General features: G+C 37.6%; 1 protein-coding gene across 3 annotated transcripts in view; it reads right to left on the minus strand.

Moving 5' to 3' along the window:
* Positions 1 to 22141, minus strand: part of LOC108269491 (kelch-like protein 29) — a 101181-nt gene that overhangs the window by 54872 nt on the left and 24168 nt on the right. For all 3 annotated transcript variants that reach the window (XR_001813472.3, XM_017475418.3, XM_017475416.3), the window contains exons 3-5: positions 17046 to 17380; positions 3287 to 3434; positions 2591 to 3118 (exon numbers count right to left, since the gene is read on the minus strand). Coding sequence is in view for 2 of the 3 variants with exons in the window: in XM_017475418.3 (XP_017330907.1) it covers positions 2591 to 3118; positions 3287 to 3434; positions 17046 to 17327 (958 nt within the window). In the remaining variant the exon portion in view is untranslated. The remainder of the gene's footprint in view (positions 1 to 2590; positions 3119 to 3286; positions 3435 to 17045; positions 17381 to 22141) is intronic.

Raw genomic sequence — 22141 nt, forward strand, 5'->3', positions numbered from 1 at the left:
CTTGTACCAGCACCACACACACTACCATGTACTAAAATAATATCCGGTCAGTGAAAATTGAAAAAAAATTGCATTTAAAGATTTAATTCTAACTGTGGCACAGGAGCATCATCGACATTTTGACAGCTGGGATCCAACTGCAATATAAACTGATTTGGCTTATGTCTGTTTCGGTACCTCACATAGCTAACCAGCAATTTGATCAAAGCCTGACATTCACTTTGTGACAAAATCACACTTAGCTAGCAAAGTATTAGACATCTATAGAGACTGACTGTTTTCACCACTGCATTTGTTAAATTGGCTTCTTACATAATACATACAGGACAGACCATGGGAAGGTTAAAAAGTAGCCTAAATAAAAACATCTGCATATCCCTTTGATTAAACATATTTCTAATTACTTAAAATTGAAGTGCCTCAGTATGTTATAGACAGAAAAGCCTGAATTTTGTAAAAATCTGATTAATATTTGGTTAAACTGTGGCACATCGGATTTTCCCAGGCTGCTATACATATATAACAGGTTTGTCTGATAATATATTTGGATTAAACTTGACTATACACTGTAGTTCTGTGCAATGACAGCAAAAGTCTTTAACGTGGTGTGTTTGTGTCGTTTGAGTTTTAAAAAATAAATAAATAAATAAAAAAAATTTACATTCACTCTGTCCATAAACATGGTGTACTATAACTTCAACATATAGAACTGACTGAATACTTCATTTTACATTATATTTAATATATATATCAAATATTTTATTCACCAGGTAGAACTGATTATCAGTCTGATTATATTCTGTCCAGATGCAGATCCATTAACTCTGAAAACATTTTTTGAATACCTAAGTAGGACATTTATTGCAGGCTTGTTTATTGCTCCCTCCTCCCCACCACCAGCTCTTTCTCACACACACACACACACACACACACACACACACACACACACACACACACACACACACACACACACACACACACACACACACACACACACACACACACACACACAAAATAGCCCTTTATTAAAAATGCTATAAAAGCAATGTTGATGAATGTATTTTATAAGCTGGTAATCTCCTGAAATCTCTGAGCTCTCTGACTGGCAGGGCTTTTAATCAGTGCTCCAGAAGTGGAGAGCAGGTCACTGGCTGACTGATGTGTCTTGTTCTTTGAGGAGAGAGGAGCAGAGAGCTGAATCCTTATGGCTAGGGCATGTTTGGAGTGAGCTGCTGCTTTGGATTCTATAATATGCCTTTGATATTTCATTTCGCACTGAAAACGTAAGAGGTACGACTCACTCCCACTAACACACATTATTATGAACAAGGGATTGCATGTCATTAATGAGAGCTGCAATTAATTTGTCCAATCGTCGAAATTAATGAGCTATACACTCACTTTGCTTTAATCACCGAGAGCAGAATTGAGTATGTCAAAAAGGGCAAATTGGTTTCCCATTTTGTATTTCGACTCATGAGGTTAGCATTTGAATTGTATCGCCATTGATGATTAAGACCGTTCTGTAATTTTCTTTTTTGGTTCATGTACGTTGTATGGGCCTGTGTGGCTTTAAAGTGATTTTATTTATTTATTTATTTAATATTTTTTTCCTTTACTCTGACATGGGAACCTTGGGGAGCTCATGAATTAACTTTAGGCATCTTAAAGACAGTGATGATAATCTATTGAACGGACCTTCCATTTTTAGTGACAAGCTGATAAGTAGAGAGCAAAGCTGCTCCCTGTCTTCACATCGCTCCCTCTATAGAAGATTAATATTACTAGTGATGCAACATGACATGCAATTTAAAGGAGAGTCAGTGGAAAAGATTTTTTGCCTTTAGCTCAGCAGAATATCTAGATTCCACCATCGGACAAAAGCGCACACAATTTCCCATACTGATTACATGACCAACTGCTTTCCATTTGTTTCATGTAAGCTAGGCAGGAAAAGTATTATTTAATGCCCCTAAGATGAAAACAGAAACATAAATCAAGCACTACAGTTTATGCACCATCACAGACTGCTGCACAAACAGTATATACCAAGGATTATGGTATAAACTGGATTATATCCATGAGCATATACTCATTGTTGATTGTTATAATTTGTGGTTTTTATGGTGAGCACCATAAAGAAGCAACTAAAGGTGAAATGATAAATATCACTCACCGGCCTCCACCTTTAATACTATGTCACTCACATTAATCATCAAGGCACTTGTTTGCTGAGCATACTGCAGAATATTGCAGAGGCTAACCCTAAGACTTCATAAAGTTATCACAATAGCATTTGCAGGACGAAAAAAAAAAAGAAAACAAGTGGAAAAGGAAAACAAAGCAGAGTGCATTTATCCGCTTGGAGAAAGAGATGAATGAGAGCATTTATTGAGGGCGATAGTCAAGAAAGTAATAAATGTGTTCAAGATCATCAGCTGTTTGGACTGAGAAAGCACGTTTTCCCAGGGTTATTGCTTCACCAATATCTGCCCACGCACTCTAAAAAAAAAAAAAAAAAAAAACAAAAAAAAAAAAACCACAGTAGCTTAAATTTCAATTTAAAATTTGAAGTCGAGGACAATGTTACCTTTGGGATGCCAAGGGTCTGTGAACTCATACTTCCCCATGCCGACCGTGCGGAGCATCTGCAGGCCGTTGGCAGTCTCTTGAGTGGTGCAGCCATTGGTAGGAGGAGGGTGTACAGATGCTTGTCCATTTATCATCGGGATGCTGCTGGTTAACGTCGTAGACGGCTGCACCATGGGATGGTTGAGATGGCCATTGCCCAGCACTGTTTGGCCGGTCTGAGTGACCTGACATACTCCAGGCATAGGGGACATGGCGATGGGGGGCAGACCAGTGAGCCCCAGGGTCTGGCTGTGCACATTGAGCACCATGCTAGCCAGTGGCTGCGAGGGTGGTTGGGCCAGCTGATAGTGTGAGGGCAGAAGCGGGTGAGGTGGGGGCACAGCAGTTTGAAGGGGAGGAGTAGCACCTATGATGGGTGCCTGGACAGTCACTCCCTGGCTATAAGCCGGTGGTTGGGGAACGCCGTAAGTGTGGGAAAGAAGACTCGCCTGGCTCACTGTGGGCACTGCTGGGGGCCATAGCTGACCTGAAGAGAGGAAGTTAATGTGTGACTCATATACTCTGTCTGGATAAAAACGTTCCATTCAAAAAAGTAACTAAAGACCAAAATGTTAAAGGTAACATTGCAGAAATTATTTGCAGATCATTTTGACAGTACAGAAACAAAGATACAAAATCCACTGCCATTCTTTACCTGTATTATCCTTTTCCCTCAGTTGTTTGCTAGGGGGTTCGTCTGTGTCCCAGGGAGTGGACTGGTTAATGGGCGTCTGTCCCCATCTGACACTGGGAGCCAGAACAGGTCCTGCAGTTTGATTTTCTACTACAGCATGTGCTGAGACCTGATTCAAATAAGAAAAGTAAACATGCTAAACAGAAAACCCGAGCTTTAATTATCATCTACAATCCCCAATTACACACAGCGTGTCAGACACCGGTAGATCATTGTGCTTTCTTAATATTCCATTCTCCTCTGCTCGTTTAATTATGCTGCTGCTCTAGTTTAGTGCCATCAATAATGTAAAAAAAAAAAAAAAAAAAACAAGGTTGGCTGCCAGCAATTTGACTTGGCAAAAGGATGGGAGATCTATATAGAAAACATTTTACTAATTATCTCCGCCTCACACTGCCTCTAAATCAAAGTGGAGACCCACAATGAGAAAAGCTATTTCACAGTTATTTAGAGGAATTGTCTCATTACACTGCCACTGAAAAATAGTACAAATGACTTCATGAGACTTGATAGTTGAACATTACCTGCAGAGGGACTAAATGTATATTCCACAATACCTGACAGAACTGACAGAACATATTTCTTTTGTGATGCAGGGCAATTAACTGTCGGCGCAAAAGTCAACACACACACAGATTTATTCAAACTGTTTTGAATATGTCTTTGGCATTACTAATATGGCAGGTTTGTAAAGAGAAGCAATGCAATCACTGAAACCTTCCAATCATAAGCTCGACTATATTCAATAAGTAGGCTTTTTAATTTAATTACCTTTAATGTCTATTAAAATACTTTAAAGTGTCACAAACGACTATTTCAATAAAGACAATTCATGATCTGCTATTGCATCATTATGGTAAGCGTTCCCTTTCATCATGCATCATTCAGGCTGAATATGAATAGATCTAATAGATATAAGTGAAGTAATAGAAAGTGAAAACAGTAATCAGTGAGATCAAACAAACATGGGGGGAAAAAACAAAACATATAAATACCCATTTTCTTCAAACATGAAAATTTCTAGTAATTGGGTTATTACCAAATCACTTTTGGGTTATTACCAAATCACAATCATATTTGTTGTGTAAGAACTAAAAGTACTTAACTAGCTTCATCAGCACACTGCTATTTCCATCATTTTGTGTAAAGCAGCAGTGTTTATCGCATTCTCTAACAATGCACTGCATTGTCGATCAAATTTAAAACAGTAAAGTTAATGCCATATGTCACTCATCAAGAATATTTTACAGAGAAGAGACATGGGCCAAAAGCTAAAGATCAGTTTAGATAGCAAAGCAGCTAATGGTTATAATGAGCCACTGATATACTGATTATAATGAATACGCATTGCATTGTTTGAACTCCAGCAGCAACACTGTGATACTGTGATAAAGAAAAATAAACAAATTAAATAGAACAAATACAAATATTTTGTTTATTGCATTCCAAATAAAATTAAAAACCCTAACATGTAGTAAAGGTGTTAGGAAAATGAATTTAATAATACAAAAGGCATTATATTTTCTGGTTATTAAGTGCAATGATTATTTTCAAGATATCCACAATTCTTTACACAAGATTCAGTAAAAAGGACAACTTCATATGTCAGAGAATTGTAAAAGTACCTCTAATATATATAAAATAAAAAATAAAAAAGGCTGCAGTACAGGTGGCTAAGCACAATTCAAAGCCTGAACAAATGATAAAAACACACCGAATGGTTTGATTAAAAATAACATAAATTATTAATTTCTCATGGTCAATCAGTCATGGTTTCGGGTCCTAATTCTTTCATATGATGTACAAAGCTAACACTGCTAATGTAATGTGCTGCTATTTCAAAAACTAAAGAAATTATGAATGGAAATCAGAAGTGAACTCCCAAGTGTGGATTCAGTTTCATGATTAGAAAAAAATAATTCCTCGAATGTTCTTTGGCCAGTTAGGAATTATTAGCGTTCCAAAGTTATTATTATTATTATTATTATAATTATTATTATTAAAACTTTCTCTGAAATGGAAATTCCTTATTGCAGGGTTCTACACAGAACCATTCCCTCAGAAGGACAAACTGAAAAACCATTAAGAGTGCAGCTCCTTCTGAATAGAACTAAACTGATTGATTTCGGCAGATAAACTGTCACTGATCCATAAAGGTCTATGTCGCATGTATAAAGATACATGTCTTGATGAACTTGTCTCAGCATAGTTAGATGTTCTTTACTCTTGGGTATTTTTCCATGAAAATCAAATTGTGCAAATTAAATGTGGACATTATCCTGGTTATCTATTGTACATAAACCTGAAACATTTAACAGCTTTGAGCCCAGGACAGTTAATTAGGAAAATGTCTAAAGCACCTGATAACATGGAAATCGCCAGAGGAGTTTATTTTTTCTTTTTAAATCATATAACATTTTACTTATAATCTATAATAACTTTATATTATTCAGGTCATGGAATTAAGGGATTCAATAATTATACTTTTTGTATATACAATAACACAGATTATAAACTATTTTTACTGTTCTGCTAAAAATTCCTGTTACATTTTGTTCATTTATGACCCCAATATGCCTTTTGTCAAACAAAGACGATATTCAGTGCATCTCCTAACATCAGTAAAGGTTCTAATGTGTGTCTATAACATGAAAAGGGCTTTATTCTTTTCCTGCAGTAAATTAGCTGGAGGGCTTTTGGTATAATAAACAGCTAAAAGTTTCTTGCTCAGTTTGTTCAGTCTATTTTCAAAATGACATTTAAAAAAAAAAATATGGGTTGCATTGACCCACCTATTCCACACCTTCACTTACATAATCCAGTAGCAGATGTGCAACTACTAATTTTCATTACACTATATGGCCAAATCTTTGTGGACATCCATATGTGGTTCTTTCCCAAACTTTTGTCACAGTGTTGGAAGCAAACAATTGTACCAAGTGTCTTTGTATACTCTAGCATTGCAATTTCTCTTCACTGGAACTAAGGGGTTTCTACTTGTTCCATAATGACAATGTGCCTGTGCACAACGCAAGCTCAATAAAGACATGGTTTGCCAAGGTTGGAGTGGAAGAACTCGAGTGGCCTACAAAAACTTCATCCCCACTGAAGACCTTTGGGATGAATTGGAAAACAGAGTTTGAGCCTCAATAATGATCTTGTGGTTGAATGAGCAAATCCCCACAGCCACATTCTAAAATCTAGTGGAAAACCTTCCCAGAACAGTGGAGGTTATTATAATAGAAAGGCAGACTAAATCTGGACTGGGATGTTCAAAACTCATATATTGGTGTGATGGTCAGGGGTCCATATACTGTACTATTTTTTCCATATAGTGTAGTTGACCAGTAATTAAAAAAAAAAGGAGTGGACTAGTCACCATTTCCTTAGTTAAAGCAAAAACTGCATGTGATTTAAAAAAACAAACTTTCTTAGGTTGTTTTATTTGTGCAGTAAACAACACATCAGTACAGGCTACAAATTACATTTCCAGCTTCAATGTTTTTTAGGCTATAGTGTTAACAACAAAATTAAATAAATTGGTACATTAAACATGTGTGGACAATTGGCCGGTCCAGTTAAAAGCATTAATTCTGAAATTGAGAGCGCACAGCACAGCAGCAAGGAACATAATCTCCTTATAGCTTAACGATGAATGGAGGATGCCATGCCTATGGCAACATCTGAGAGGTTTTTCACCTTGTTCTACTCCAACCTTAGTAGCTTCCCAGAACAATCTGGATCAACCTCTTTGAGCAGGCATGCGCAGCTGATCTGAATAAACTAGCTGAGTGAACCTGGATATTGATGTGCAAGCCGCGGCTTCGAAAGCGCTAGGGCTGTTATGATTCGATTCGATTCACAATACTGGCTTCACAACTCATGATTCAATTCGATTTGCGGAATTTTAATGAAAAATTAAAAAATCTGTACTGAAAAGACTCCTGTTTTAATCATAAACAATGCAAAACAACGTGTATTTTTGTCTGTATAAAGCTAAATAAATCAAAAATTGCTCTGAACAGAAGTTTAATATTGTAAATGAAATGTACTCAAAATAAATAAATAAATTTAGAAATTCTCCCCAAAATTTAATTAAATAAAGAAAGTCTCTGACCCGGGGTAAACAAATTCTGCAGCATCGCCTGGAGCATCATTTTAACCGCAAAATTTCGCTCAAAGAGTGTCGTTCAAAGAGGTTTGAGACTGGTGTCATTTAAAAGCTACCGAGGACCTCTTTTAAGTGTAATAATGTGGTTGTATAATCATATAACTTGTAATGCGTGTTGGTCGTTGAAATCTGGAGCTATCGGGCTCTGTGTGCTCTCTATATGTTTTAAGGGTCGTACACAGATCAGGACCTCTGGTGTTCAAACAGTGCAATTCATGTATATTTATATACATGTATATACACATGTATAATTAATAGAATGCTCATTTCTATAATGTGAATTGCGCATTCCTATAATGCACATCGTGAAATTTTTGCATTGCGGTGCATTGTGTCACAATGTATCATTACACCCCTAGAAAGCGCTCTTTCACATACCACTGGTCACAGTGGAATTCACAGCCACAGTGTAAGTATTTTATTTCAAGTTTATTTCACTTTAAAGAACACCAAAAATAACTGCGTGAGGAATTCCTTAGGGATCGCGCACACCTCTACACTTTATGCGACGTGATATAAAATTGTTAATGCTCCTTTAAAGCAAAAGAAAATAACACAAAAAGACTTTTCCCAGCGTAGCCTTGTGCAGTTGACTGTAGAACTGGCTTCATTGAGTGTGAAATATTTTCTGACTAATAAAGTACATTAAGCCTGATTTTTATTTTATTATCATATTTTTGTTATATAAAATGGTTGATTGACAAACCTGTGGAACAAACTGGTGTAATAAATAAACAGAAGTATGATGTAAAGTACTGGGTGATCATAATGTTAGTGATACATATAAAGCATATTAACTACACTATAGTAGTAATGTATACATTCATAACAGCGCATGTGAATGTGGCAAGCAAAAGCAGAATTGAAAAGTTTGCTAGAATTTTATAAAGGCTTTGCACCATAGCCAGTACCTATGGTTGAATGTGTTTCAAAACTGTCCCTCAGTAAAGCAATGACTACATTCCACTTTACTGCTCTCTCAATTTTATGGTTACAGTTCGTCTGCTTTCTCATAAGCTCATATGCTTGCCATTTATTATTAAGGAGAAACAACAGTGACATATTAATACTGCTGAAAAATTCATCTTGTGCTTGTTTCATAACAAAATAATTCCATGCACAATTACCCTAGTATAAACACACTTCTATCTGCCATCAAAATGTGTATGTACACACTCTCATGTAACATTTATGTAAGAATATGAGGTCTCTTTTCAAATCTGCCCCAGGTGTAAACAAATCAAAATGAAATTCACTAGTGGTTGGTTAGTGGCTGAGTTGCTTGTTCTCAGTGCAGTCTGCTCAGAAAAGCAAATAGTAAATATTTCATTTCAGGAGAGGGATCTTACCGAATTCTACTGCTAGTCCTATTTTTTTTGTTCTTCATCCTGCATACTAAAAGAGTATGTGTGTGTGTGTGTGTGTGTGTGTGTGTGTGTGTGTGTGTGTGTGTGTGTGTGTTTACATCTGTGTCAGGTCTCATTAGAGATCCCATTTCATACTTTGCAAATGTTTGACAAGAAACATTTTTAGGCTACACACAAGCATACACACACAGATGCGGAATGATATTAATCTAATTTTGAACGGATTCACATTTTCATGAATGGGTTTAGATTAGATTGCAGTCAATTAGCCATAATAAAGATTAAGTAAATCCTAATCAGCCATGCTACATCATCCAATAGTTATCTCAAGAGGCAGAAAAATGACACCATCAAACTGAGCAAAAATGCATAACACAAACTATAAACTAGACAACACACTGAATGAGTGATATTTAAGCTTCAACAGAAGGGAACGTTGTGTACTTGTTTTAACACTCCATTTATTTAAACATCAATGTTTTAGGCACTGCAATTCTTTCTGCATCACTAGATTCAAAATTGATCACCCTCACAAGTAAGTAATATGTGGTGAAGCCCCTCGGTAAGAATTACAGCACTGAGTCTATTCCTGTAATGATTAACAACACTGGAGACAATTGCAGAGGGATGATAGACCACTTTCATATGCTAACTATTTCAAACTTCTTTATATATTCTTATGTTTGATGCTGTTTCAAATTCAGCCCATGGGTTTTCAACAGGGGTAAAAAAAAAAAAAAAAAAAAAAAAAAAAAAAAATCATTGACTATGTGTTCCTGCTTCCATTTCAGGGCTGAAATTTTCGAAACTTTATTCAAAAAGCTTTTTTTGTGCTGAAAGTACTTCCTTTTTCTTTTTATTTATCATTTAAAATACTCTTTAAATATATATATATATATATATATATATATATATATATATATATATATATATATATATATATATATATATAAATAAAATACATGATTTGGAACATAATACTTGTAATAGGAAAAGTAAGTAGTTTCTCAAGGTTTTTATGACACAAGAAATAAAAGTGTGAAACTTAGGAAAATCCAGTTAGTTCGGAAAAAACATGCATATTCTAAGAGAGCTCCTGCATTTGTGTCAGTTTACATATAAGGACACTCACTAATGTGAACCTCGATCGACAGGCTTCAAAATGTATAACTGGTGTGAGTTACAGCAAATTTATATCTGAATTTGGCCAAGTTTATACCGTTTATTTAATTCAATTGCGCACACAAATTTAGTGAAACTTTAGCTTATCACAATCGCTTCATATTAATGCAATCCAAAAATAATCCTTAAAGACAAAGAACACTAGCCATTCAAATAGGAAAAGGGAATGTGGAAGAGTTCATTTTCGTCTATGATAGCCAAAACGCTCCAAAGCATGGGCACTCTGTCTGGTCTGTAGCTATGCAGCCCCATATGCAGCAAGCTGTGATGCACTGTGTGTTCTGACACCTTTCTATCATAGCCAGAAATTTGTGCGACAGTAGTTTTTCTGTGGGATCGGACCAGACGGGCTAGCCTTCATTCCTCACATGCATCAATGAGTCTTGGGCACCCATGACCCTTTCGCCGGTTCACCGGTTGTCCTTCCTTGGACCACCGCATTCCAGGAACACCCCACAAGACCTGCCGTTTTGGAGACCCAGTCATCTAGCCATCACAATTTGGCCCTTGTCAAAGTCTCTCAGATCCTTATGCTTGGCCATTTATCCTACTTCCAACACATCAAATTCCAGAACTGACTGTTCACTTAGTGCCTAAAATATCTCACCCCTTGCCAGGTGCCATTGTAACAAGATAATCAATGTTATTCAGATCACCTGGCAGTGGTTTTAATGTTCTGGCTGTTCAGTGCATAGATTCAGCATTATTTTTTTCATTACTGACTATTGATCCTGAATTCATTCAGACAATTATTTGTATCAGAACTGTAGGAAAAACATTTAAGACTCTTAAGAGACATATCTGGTTTTGTTTACCACTGTTTTGCACATCACTTAACCCTCCTATTATGGTATGGGTCAACCATTTCCACATTTGAGATGTCTAAAATACTGGTCAATCTCTCTTTTTCTCTTTGAAATTTTTTAGGGTGATGAATTTATATGCAAATATTTCTTCTATAGCTTGTCTCGGACAAGCCATAATAAAGGTTTACTGTTTTAAACTGTTTGTTTTGTGTGCATTTAAACTGTGGAAGTCATTTTGACCCATAACATAATGGATGTAACTTTTTTCCCCAACATAATAGGAGGGTTAAACGTCTGCATCTTGGCGGTATAGCCGCACTCATGAGATTGTTAGTTATCTTCTCCCCAGTATACTGTCCTCATTATCCATACACTCATACAGCCATTGTTTTTTCTGAACACATGTACTTCATTGAAATGTACTATGCTTTAACGCTGTCACAATGACATGTATATCATGATATGATGCAATCAGTTTGCACAGTAAAAGTGAGCCAGTACAGGTTGCAGCCTGCAGTTAAATCTCATCCCTACATGTGTGTGGAGGATCTCCTTCCTTGAGTCAAATAAGCCATCTCGATTTGAGATGGCAGTCTTCCATTCTTTTAATCTTCTCAACTGTGGCCAGGATCACAGTCTGCCTTTGAGAAAGCCCCAATGCAGAGTGCTCTGATTTGCTATTCCTATCTTTGCTGTCAGCATTGAAGCCTCCTCTTTAGCCCTGCCATGGGCATGTGCCTACTTTGACAAATCAAGAGGGAACATTGATGCCTATGTGTGAAGAGGTCTGTTACAAAGTGGGTTCTTTTCTACATGGCAGCTCTGTTGGCTCCTGAAGGAAGAGCCTGGGAGAGCTGGATGAGCACAGACTCTTAGGGGGGCTATGGTTGCTTTGCTCCTTCATGTTCGAGCATCCTTAGAATGTGGTTGCTCGAGGTTCATAGGAATCGTTCCTGGCCCCTAGTTTCTCTATGCCCACTCCTAGCGGGGAGGACTGAGGTAGTAGCTTTGTTCTTGAATGGATTTCGTGTTCATGTCACATCAAATGTATTGGGTTCTGTTTCTCGCATCACTTAGTGAACAGCTTTCCACCACTAAACTGACCTTGTGAGATCGACATCTCAACATTTCACTTTTAACTGGCAGACTGACAGGCAGGTTCTCAGTAGCTTACTTTAATTTTTTACTCTCATTTTAATCATGTATAATCTGGTTGGGGGCAGCATAGTGGTGCAGTGGGTTCAATCCTGAGCTTGAGTTACTCTCTGTGTGGAGTTTCACATTTTCTCCTTGTGTTCAGGTTCCCTGGTACATGTTGAGAGGTGGACTTGCTACACTAAATTTCCTCAACGTAGGAATTTCTGTGTTCATGGTGTCCCATCCAGGATGGATTCCTGCTTTACACCCAGCATTCCCAGGACTCCAGATCCACAGCAACCCTGATTAGGATAAAGTGCTTACTGAAGATGAGAGAAAGATAATCCTGGAGATTACTGAGTGTTAAAATGTTGGCTTTTTTGTTTATTACAGCATTGTCTATGAGCCAGTGTAATAAGGACTAGTGATGTGCAACATTTGTATGACATATTTGAATGATTTTCCCATAGGATCCTTAATTCTTTACTTCTCTTCATGTAGGAAATGATTTCCAAGTTCATGTGGCTCTGTTTTTTTGGCATATTCTAACAGTTTTGCATAATGCCATTTTAACAAATCTAAATGGGGCTGAACTTTGCTGACAAAATGAAACGTTCTGCGAAGCTGAGCAGCTGAAGGAGGAGAAAGAGGGCAGCCTGTAGATAGAGACTGAGGATACTTGATAAACCTTCAGGCATCTTGAGAGTGGTCCAAAAAAAGATAGTGATGATCATGGGAGAAAATCAAATGGGAGCTCTGTGTGTGTGTGTGTGTGTGTGTGTGTGTGTGTGTGTGTGTGTGTGTGTGTGTGTGTGTGAGAGAGAGAGAGAGAGAGTGAGAGAGTGAGAGAGAGAGCACGAAAGTGGGAGAGAGGAAGACTATGCTAATACTCTCTCACACATACACTCTTGCAGGATCTATTTACTAAATCTGTTGTGAACGTGAATTGACTACAGATGCTGTCGAGACTCGGTAGCAAGTGGCAAAGCTGCCCAATACTGAAAGAACCTGTGTCTAAGTAACATGTTAACATAAACGATAATGAATGGAATGGAATGATCATTTACTTTCACTTTAATTAGGGTAACTGGCAGAGGTGGGCTGTAACATGCTACATTTACTTTTGTAATGAATTGTTCTTTTAAGAGTCATTATAAAGAGGATCGTTTGTACTCTTACTCGAGTTCATTTGTGAGGTCAAAAATGTATTTTACTCTGTTATATCTGTCTATGTTCCTCCCATGACATTTTTTTTTTTATATATATAAAAACAAACCTATCAAAAGCATCTCACATAGTCATATGTCTACTGGAAATGAACAGTACCATAGTCGCTACCTCAGGAGTAGTACCACTGATTTCACCTCATAGCAGAACAGCATTCAAGATCTCAAAAGGTGTTCATTTTTTTGGTGTGTAGCTAACAGTAACATGCAATGTGTATAACTGACAGGCAAAAAAATATTAATGTTTAATGTTAAAACTGTTAACACAGAACACTGAGCATAAATTAATGTTATAATTTGGTGGTTTGTGATGTTCCTTTGACTTTGTTTTTTTTTTTTTTTTGGAAATGCATCCCTGATTGGGCACGGTGAATAGCATGGTGGGCTCGCATCTACAGGGTTGAGGGTCTTGCCTCTGTCCTATGTGTGCAGAGTTTGCATGTTCACCCCTTGCTTCAGGGGTACTCCGGGATCCCCCAGTCCCCATGCGTTGTAGGCTGAGTGGCATCTCTAAATTGTCCGTAGTATGGGTGTATGAGTGTATGTGCGATTGCCCTGCAATGGTTTGGCACACCATTCAGGGTGTCCCCCGCCTCATGCCCCGGGGATAGACTCCAGGCTCAAGGATAAGCGGTACAGAAAATGGATGGATGCCTGGCTGGCTGGATGGATGGATGAAGCAGTCTGTCCAGGATTTTGTGATTTTGCAATCACAGAAATGAAAGCAAAATCAAGCGAACGCTGCAATATTCAGAGGAGCTTGCAATTTTTCAAAATTACCGCAGAATTGGGCCAGGACGCGTCATGTGACGTCATCAAAACGGGCATGCAGCCAAAGCCCTCTTCGACTCACGTGCATCGAACATGAGTACAGCTAAAAGGTGTCGTTTTGCAACAAACATCACTGCGAAAGACATCGCAAAACAATTTCGAAATTGCAATTTCAGCAATTCAGGCAGTTTTCCGTGGGGGAATAATGCACAAAAAACAAAAATCCTGTACGGACTGTGATGAAGTAACTCGCTACTTTTACTTTTACCTACATTCTTTGGGGGGGTCGTGTCCCCCCCAGTGTTGAGGAAATACCAATCTGTCCCCCCAGTATACAGTACAATAATATAAATGTCCCCCTTTAATGAACCCTGCCAACTGATCTGTCTTTTCTTACCTATTCTATTTATGTCTATTCTTTTTGAATATATTTCCATTTCTTAAGGAAAATAGGTGTGTGCCCCCCCTCCAGTTGTACACTTTGTTGCGCCCATACTCAACACAAGTTGGTTGATATATTTTAACAGCTCAGTCTGTAAGAAATGGAGACAGCAGCCAAGTGTAGAAAAGTGCAGCAGAACATACAAGCTTTTTCAGACAGTAAGTAACCTTACTTAAACTAAATACCTAACGTAACTAAATACCTTACATAAACTAGATACCTAAATTGTAGGTAACCTTAGCTTAGTGTAGAAGGCATCATACCATGGCTTGGTTTGTTCTTAAGAACGTCAATTAACTTTTGATATTTGCACACCCACGAAGTAGGCAAGGCTAACGTCAGTTCCAGTTTTTCACCATTAACATTACATTCACTTGCATATCCTCCCGCCGAGTTCATTGTGAACCCTAACATTGTGACAGACTGTTATAAATGCGAGTGAAAATGAGGAAAGTTGCACAGCATTCCGTTCCTTTACACTACATTTGGGCTAAGGACAACCAAGTGATTTTACAAATATAAGGCTCAGCATAATGCTGAGATGTGCTAGCTTGGCAACGACAGATATGGAACTAACGTCTGAGTTGTGGCCATATTGTAGTTATCCATTCAGAACTAGTTATGGCAGTTTGTCTTTAGAATTAAGAAAAGAAAACTCCAGTACCCTTTACATAGCTAACGTCTCAGGTTACCACTATATATTGTTGTACACTTTGTACACTTATTACATAGCAAGCTAAACAGCATGATGACATTAATATAATAAATGACACCAGTTACACCATCAGAATATTCAGTTTATCAAATTAAAATGATCATCTAAGTCAGTCATTGCTCTTCTGGGAAAATAATGGTACCTGGTCACAATGCAGGCAGTACAGCATTGCTTGGAAGCATCTGTGGGGAAATTGTATTTACAACATGTATAGTGTTGAATTTAGTTTCATAGTTAGCCATCCTTTCTGATTTTGTTGTGATTGATTGTTGTTGTGAAGTCGTGATTGATTAAATGTTAGCGTGTGTGGTTTGCCTGCACACATCGTAGCTCGCCTCTACTTGGTGTGGTAGGTTTCATGGTAGGTTATGAAGCAGAGAAAACATCTGCCCACAGGATGTCCACAGCACCCTACAATTTCCCCATGCTGTGGGAGCTTCTATCCCTCAGAAATCACGTGAATTCAAACCGTAATTGTAATCCTAAAACTATGTTCTAAATATGCGAATTTTCAGTATCAAACTTTGGATGCTGGGGGACCCCCCAATGTCCATACTATGTATACGCCCTTTCTGGTAGGTAAATAGTTACCTTAATGGGCTTTTAATATTAACATTTTAACATTATTCCTATTTTTAAAAAAAACAACAAAAAAAAAAACAAACAGCCTTGGGCAAGTGGATAATAATGTATCACACTCATAACAGTGATAAACAGAGCTATGAGTAAGGTTATGGCAGGCTAACTGGAGGCAAACTGAGACATTTTAATCTTAATCTTATAAGATAGCAATGCTAACAAAATAACAGCATCCCAACACTGCAGGCACTTCCTCAGAAAAAGCATAATTCTTTGCTCTTACATAATCAAATTACACAACTACTTCTATCTGAAAACCTAATTATGACTGAGTGTTAAGGTCATCTGTGGCCAAGCAATGCAATTTTACCCCCTGTGGGATAATTGAATAGCATCTTTGCAATTTGAGTGCCAGATTTTACATACAGTTGAGTGGAAAAACAAATAAATGTCATACAGTGAATATGTATCATCACTGATCAAATGCAAATATATGCGCAAAAAAACCCAAAAAACAACACATTATGTTACATAAGCCTCAGAAATAAAGTGGCTAAAGTGGCCATAGACAATAAACAAAAGACAGCACTGTCGTTCATTTCTTTGGTGATACTGCCAGCATTTCTAATCTATTGCTTCATCTGTGGAATCAAATGTACCAAATTCAGCAATATATATTACCCTTGGGAAAACACACAATATATAAAATGCAGGAATATATTACACATTAAAGCCCACACTGTCCTTAATCTAGAGGCCTGGGAGCTGCAATTGTGTGCATCTCCACCATCTCCCTTTCACTATTTGAAAGAATGTGGAGAGGTTTCTTCTTGACATGGATCAATAATCACCCTTCCCGTCCATTATCAGAGATGGATGCTGGAGATATGAGGAGGGAAATATCGTTTGTGGGAATATGGTGGGGAAAGGTGGTGGCTCCAGGTCTTTCATGATGGATGATAGAAATTGACCCTAAGATCAGCTACTGCTTTAATCTTTTTTTTTTCTCTTTCTCTGGTAAGTGACAAAAACACAGACAGCATGTGGGTATTTTTTTTTAAATCTGCTCCACTTTTAAGGCAGAGATAATACATAAATGAAAAAAGGAGCTAAATAAAGAGAAAACTGGTTGAAATGAGACTTGATGGTCTAAACCATGGCTGAAACCACAGCCGCATGCAAGCATTTACAGCTGCCTCTTTTGGAATTGCTGAAAATATCCCAGATATTACACTACCCAAGCTATCGCTAACACCCTACATGAAGCAGAAGAGACTGTTAGTGAGGCTATGGGGCTCTAATGTGTGGGTGGAATGAGTTTTACCTTAGTGGTGGAGGTGCTGCAAGTGGAAGCTAAACGCTTGCCAGACAGCTCTGTGCTGCAGGTGGTGTTTGCCCCAGTGGCTGGCGTGGGCAATAGAGAGGGCATGACCGGCAGCGGCAGCAGGCCAGGACGGTTGTTGGAGCTGTTGGTCATGGAGGTGGCAGAGATGGCAGTAGAGCCGCAGCCGTTAGCCGTGATGCAGCCACTACTGATGCCACCGCGTTCTCTGCGTTCCCAGACGGGCCGCAAGTCCCGTTCAAAACGATGGCTGTGGCGCGACATCCCACACCAAAAGACAAAAAAAGACCCGCTTCTGCTCAGGAGCTGGCGAGCACCTGAAAAAATAAGCTTGGTTAAAATACAAGTGAAACATGCCCTAAAGTGTTAAAACAATGATGACTGGATTTGTAATACTGTATGTGCTGGAATCCTTATGTACTGTGTTGAGTTAATTGTGTTGCGGTGTGTGTGATTAGAAATCAGGTGTACATTCGTATACTTATGCACTATTCTATGCCATTTTGTAGCAGAAATAGTACCTGGGATGTTGCACTTATTCAATTGAAAAAACGAAGTATGGAATCTTGGACACTCTATGTACTCAATGGTCGCAAAGGGGCGGAGTTACCAGGCACTCACTGTGGCACAAATATGCTCAGAATAAAACAAAAAGAGGAGTGTGAAAACTTCCATAAATGAACTTCTTCACTACTCTTTATGTTACCTGGATACAGTGAAATTCATTGTCATGCGAAAACTAGTGGCGTCGCATTACATGCATTTGCCACCATTTGCCATTGACTGGGAAACAGCTTATACTTCTGGTTAGTAAAAAGCCATCAGTGTTCCATCTGAGACGCTACTACCCTTATAAAATGCATACACTAGATGGTAGAGTACAGAGTGTATGTGCATAGTGTGTAGTACATCATTTGGGACACAGCGAAAGTCTGAGGGTGTTGGGAAGTGTAGTCACTGTCGGCCATATTTCTAGGCTGTGGTGTGTTCTGGGAAATGGAGTTTCTTGTAAAGTACGGTGTTGATCTGACAATGAGTCCCAAATGTTCTGCAAAGTCACATCAACATCAAAACAGAAAAGAGCGCATGCACACTCTGTGGATGACAGGGTGTAAGGTTTTAAAATATGTAAACAAATATATCTAACAAAGAGGCATTTAATAATAAGTAATGTGGCCAACAGAACAGAACTGACTGAATTAATCAGTGATTATTTCCCCAATGTTTGCGTGAACAGAGATCAGTCGAGTGAACAGACTGTAATGAGGCTTGTGTTTAAACGCCATGAATGACGTTTACCTCAAGGGAATGAGACGGAGGCTGATGTGGATGATGTGATAATCATTGTGAGAACTCATTCCAAACAAGAAACTTTAGACTTAAAAATGCTATAACATTACTTATGGTGGAAAAGAGAAACATACTGCAGTTCAGGAAAAGCTGTAGTTTTCAGAACTATAAATAGAAAAGTCAAAAATGTGAAAATGTTAAGGGTTTCCCCACACCCCTACATCATAATCTTGGTGCTCTACCGCTCATTCAAAAGGTCTTTTTTTAGTCAGAGCAGTCACATTGACTGACTATTCCATGACTATTCACAGGGTGTCTGAAACCTTTCATAGTCATATGTCAGGAGAGGTGATATCAGATCTGACCAATGCTACGCTTCTGAAAAGACTGATAAAAGCCTGGAATATTTTATAATATATATTTTATATATATATATATATATATATATATATATATATATATATATATATATATATATATATATATATATTTTATATATATATATATATATATATATATATATATATATATATATATATATATATATATATATATATATATATATATTAAAATCTGGGAACCAGACAAAAGAGAATGAGAATCTTTATTCCACCCCTTTTGTGCTGTAAATGGAGACATTGCATTGTGCTCAGGCTATAAAGACAGAATAAAAGGCAACAAAAGGTCAGATTATGCTTTTTCACCACCAGTGCTGTCACAAAAAAAAAAAAAAAAGAAACACTGATAAGCAACTCCCTAATAATAAAAGACCAACGATGGCCTTGCGATAAGAAGTGAGTGTATGAGTAATAAATGTATCCACTTCATCATTGTACCAAAACAAATTATTATTATTTTTATTTTTCTGTGGTGTTGCTCATGGCCAAATTTTTTAAACATTACCCCTGCTAATAAAGTGAGTCAGACTGCAGATACAGATTCATGATTATTTCTGTGAGCAGGATATATCAGCAAAAATTATTAATCAACATATTAATAATTGTTTAAAAAATTTATTGTCTAACAATGCATCTGTTCTAACACAAAAATGGAGAAGAAAAAAGTCCAAATGTTAAGACAAACCGAATCAAGGACAACAATGCCTCTTCATTTGAAATCATTTTACCAGACTGAGCTGATGGAATCTCTAATGAAAAATCTCTAATCCAGTGGGGATTTTCCTAAAATCCACATAATGTGAAACAATAAGTATTTAAATCACTAAAAGCAAATGAAGTTGAAAAGGCATCAAAGGACAGCAGTAGAGTTAAATGAGATAAACCCTTTACTGCTGAAAAAAACATGCAACATTTTCAGTCTAAAATATTACACAGCAACAAAGTGGGTTTTTTAAATTTGATGTCCAAAATGATTGAAAATACCTCTCTTTTTTATTTCTGTAAGAGTGCAATTTATGTTTGAGCTGTTTGTTACACTCTGACATTTTTATATATTTTTTAACTTTTACAGAAATAACTGAAACGAGCTGCATCTGTTCCTGGCATCATTTTAGACTGGAGGAGCAACACTTACTGTAGAAATGGTATATATAACTTTGGAGTGGTTTAGACATGATTTATATCTTCTATATTTCTAAAAAAAACAGTCTTAAATTACCAGCCTTTCCTTAAATTAAAAAGGATACCTTTTCAGACACAGGAGAGCATTGTGCTTTTTTGGTAACATGACAAGCTGTGTGTTTCATGTCCTATTAGAGATTTTAAAAAAGGCTGCTGAGGGAACAACTGTTTTTAGCTGTTGGATATTGTAAGTGCCAACTGAAAGTAATTCGTCCTGCAGATGTTCCATAACATTAAATGACATTCTATTCTTTAATGAAAAAACCAGCAGAATCCGGCACCAATGACGTTGAAAGGGATGCCTCCAGTGCCAACACGCCTAGTCCTTCCTCGAAGTAATTTGTATGCCTCAATTAACTTTAAAATATACTTTACAGGGAGGACCATATGTATTTCCAACACTTGACCTTGCTGTGACCTTGAGCCTGTTTGGCTCAATTCTAGCATCTAATCAGTTTATCTGCTGGTTACAATAACAATTAATATAAATTCTACAATCATTCAACCTTGTAGTCTTGAGATACTGCACGACAGAATCTCAGAACGATGGACTGGTGGACGGACAGACAAATGGACCGATGGGAAACATAACAGATTGGCACGAATAATACACAGAAAATGGGCCTTGAGTTCGTGAATGCGTGTTTGTCATTTACATCTCTGTATGACAAACAGGAAGTAAGCTATTAAAGAAAAACTATTCCAGGAATTTGACCTTGGTGTGACCTTGACCCTGTTTGGGTCAATTCCAAAACCTATTCAGTTCATATGCTGGTTACAATGCTAACTCCATATAATCCTATAAACATTCAACCACTTGTTCTTGAGATATCACGCTAACGAGAATCCCGGACGGGCAACCCGAAAACACCTAGTGGCAGAGGTATAATAATCAAACTGTTGGTCAGTTATTGTGGCATAAGAGGAATAAAACACTCTGGGGTGAGCAGTGTAAGTCTATCTCTGAGAGTGAGGTCACTAGCGCATTAAACCTCATTCATTTCAAAACCGAAACAAGAATAATATAAGTTACTGTCATTAGTTTTCACTATAGATCTACAATGCTACAGTATATTACCTCACAAACTAAACTGGGACACGGTAAAGAAGACACTCACAACACACAAATTACATATGCTTTGTTTAATATCTTTTTAGGTTGCAACTTCAAAGTGGTAACATTTTTCTATCTTTGCCTTTGAAAGCTATTTGGTGGAAAGGATTATAGTCAGTCACTAAAAGAGGATAAAATGCAGCTGAACATTGAGCAGCTGAGTTTGCTTGAATAAGGCCAGCAGCGTGAGGGCCGAGTAAACCTCACATGACGGACAATCAGCAGCAGTGTAGTGCAATCAACAGCATCCAGATAACAAGGCTCTCTCCCAACACGGGCACCATGGAGCAGGCCTAATTGCCCGAGCCCTTTAAAATCTATCCAAGGGCATGTCAGATACACTGCTGCTTTTCCTTTGGGGATGGAGCAAAAAAGAAACATGCATCCTCACATAACACATATAAATACAAACAATAGCTTTTAAGCATTTCGTCAAAGCGACAAAACAAAGAAATATCTAAAGCAAGGATTATACCAATCCCACAATTAATATTTATTCTAAGTAAATACTGATGACATTTTAAAAGTATAGTTATCAGCAGAAATGTGATGTCTCAGATACCATGGCTAAAAGGATCTGAATGTAGTACAAGTTAATATTACAAGTTAATATCTACATACCTTCAGGGTGTTTATTTTAAAACAATAACAGATCTAGTGAGGGGAGGATCGTGCATCATGCTAACAGATATCGTGGTTTTGATTTGCAAAGTGATGAGCGTCTAAAAATAATGAGGCAAATTCAAACAGCTGAGTACAGGCTTGCTCAACAGGTCTACACAGCTTTATTCTTGCTAGCGAAGATGGTGTGTGTTGACAGCAAACAGCAGCACTCTGCAATTACAGCCAGGCTCTTGATTAATTTCAATATGAAAGAAAAGTTCCAAGGCTAAAATTAGAGAAAGTGAGAGGGGGAAAAACAGTCTGTATTGTGTGCACGCAACACACAAGGAAGCTACAGTTGAAAATACACCTAATGTTGTGCAAAAAGTGTACTGCATGTGACAGACAAACCCAGCTGTAAACTGCAAAGGTTATTTGAAGTTGAAGCTGTGCTGTATTTATTCATCTTTTCAATAGGCTTGTCTTAATAA

The sequence above is a fragment of the Ictalurus punctatus genome, chromosome 9, assembly GCF_001660625.3.
Source record: "Ictalurus punctatus breed USDA103 chromosome 9, Coco_2.0, whole genome shotgun sequence".
In the NCBI taxonomy this organism is placed as follows: domain Eukaryota; kingdom Metazoa; phylum Chordata; class Actinopteri; order Siluriformes; family Ictaluridae; genus Ictalurus; species Ictalurus punctatus.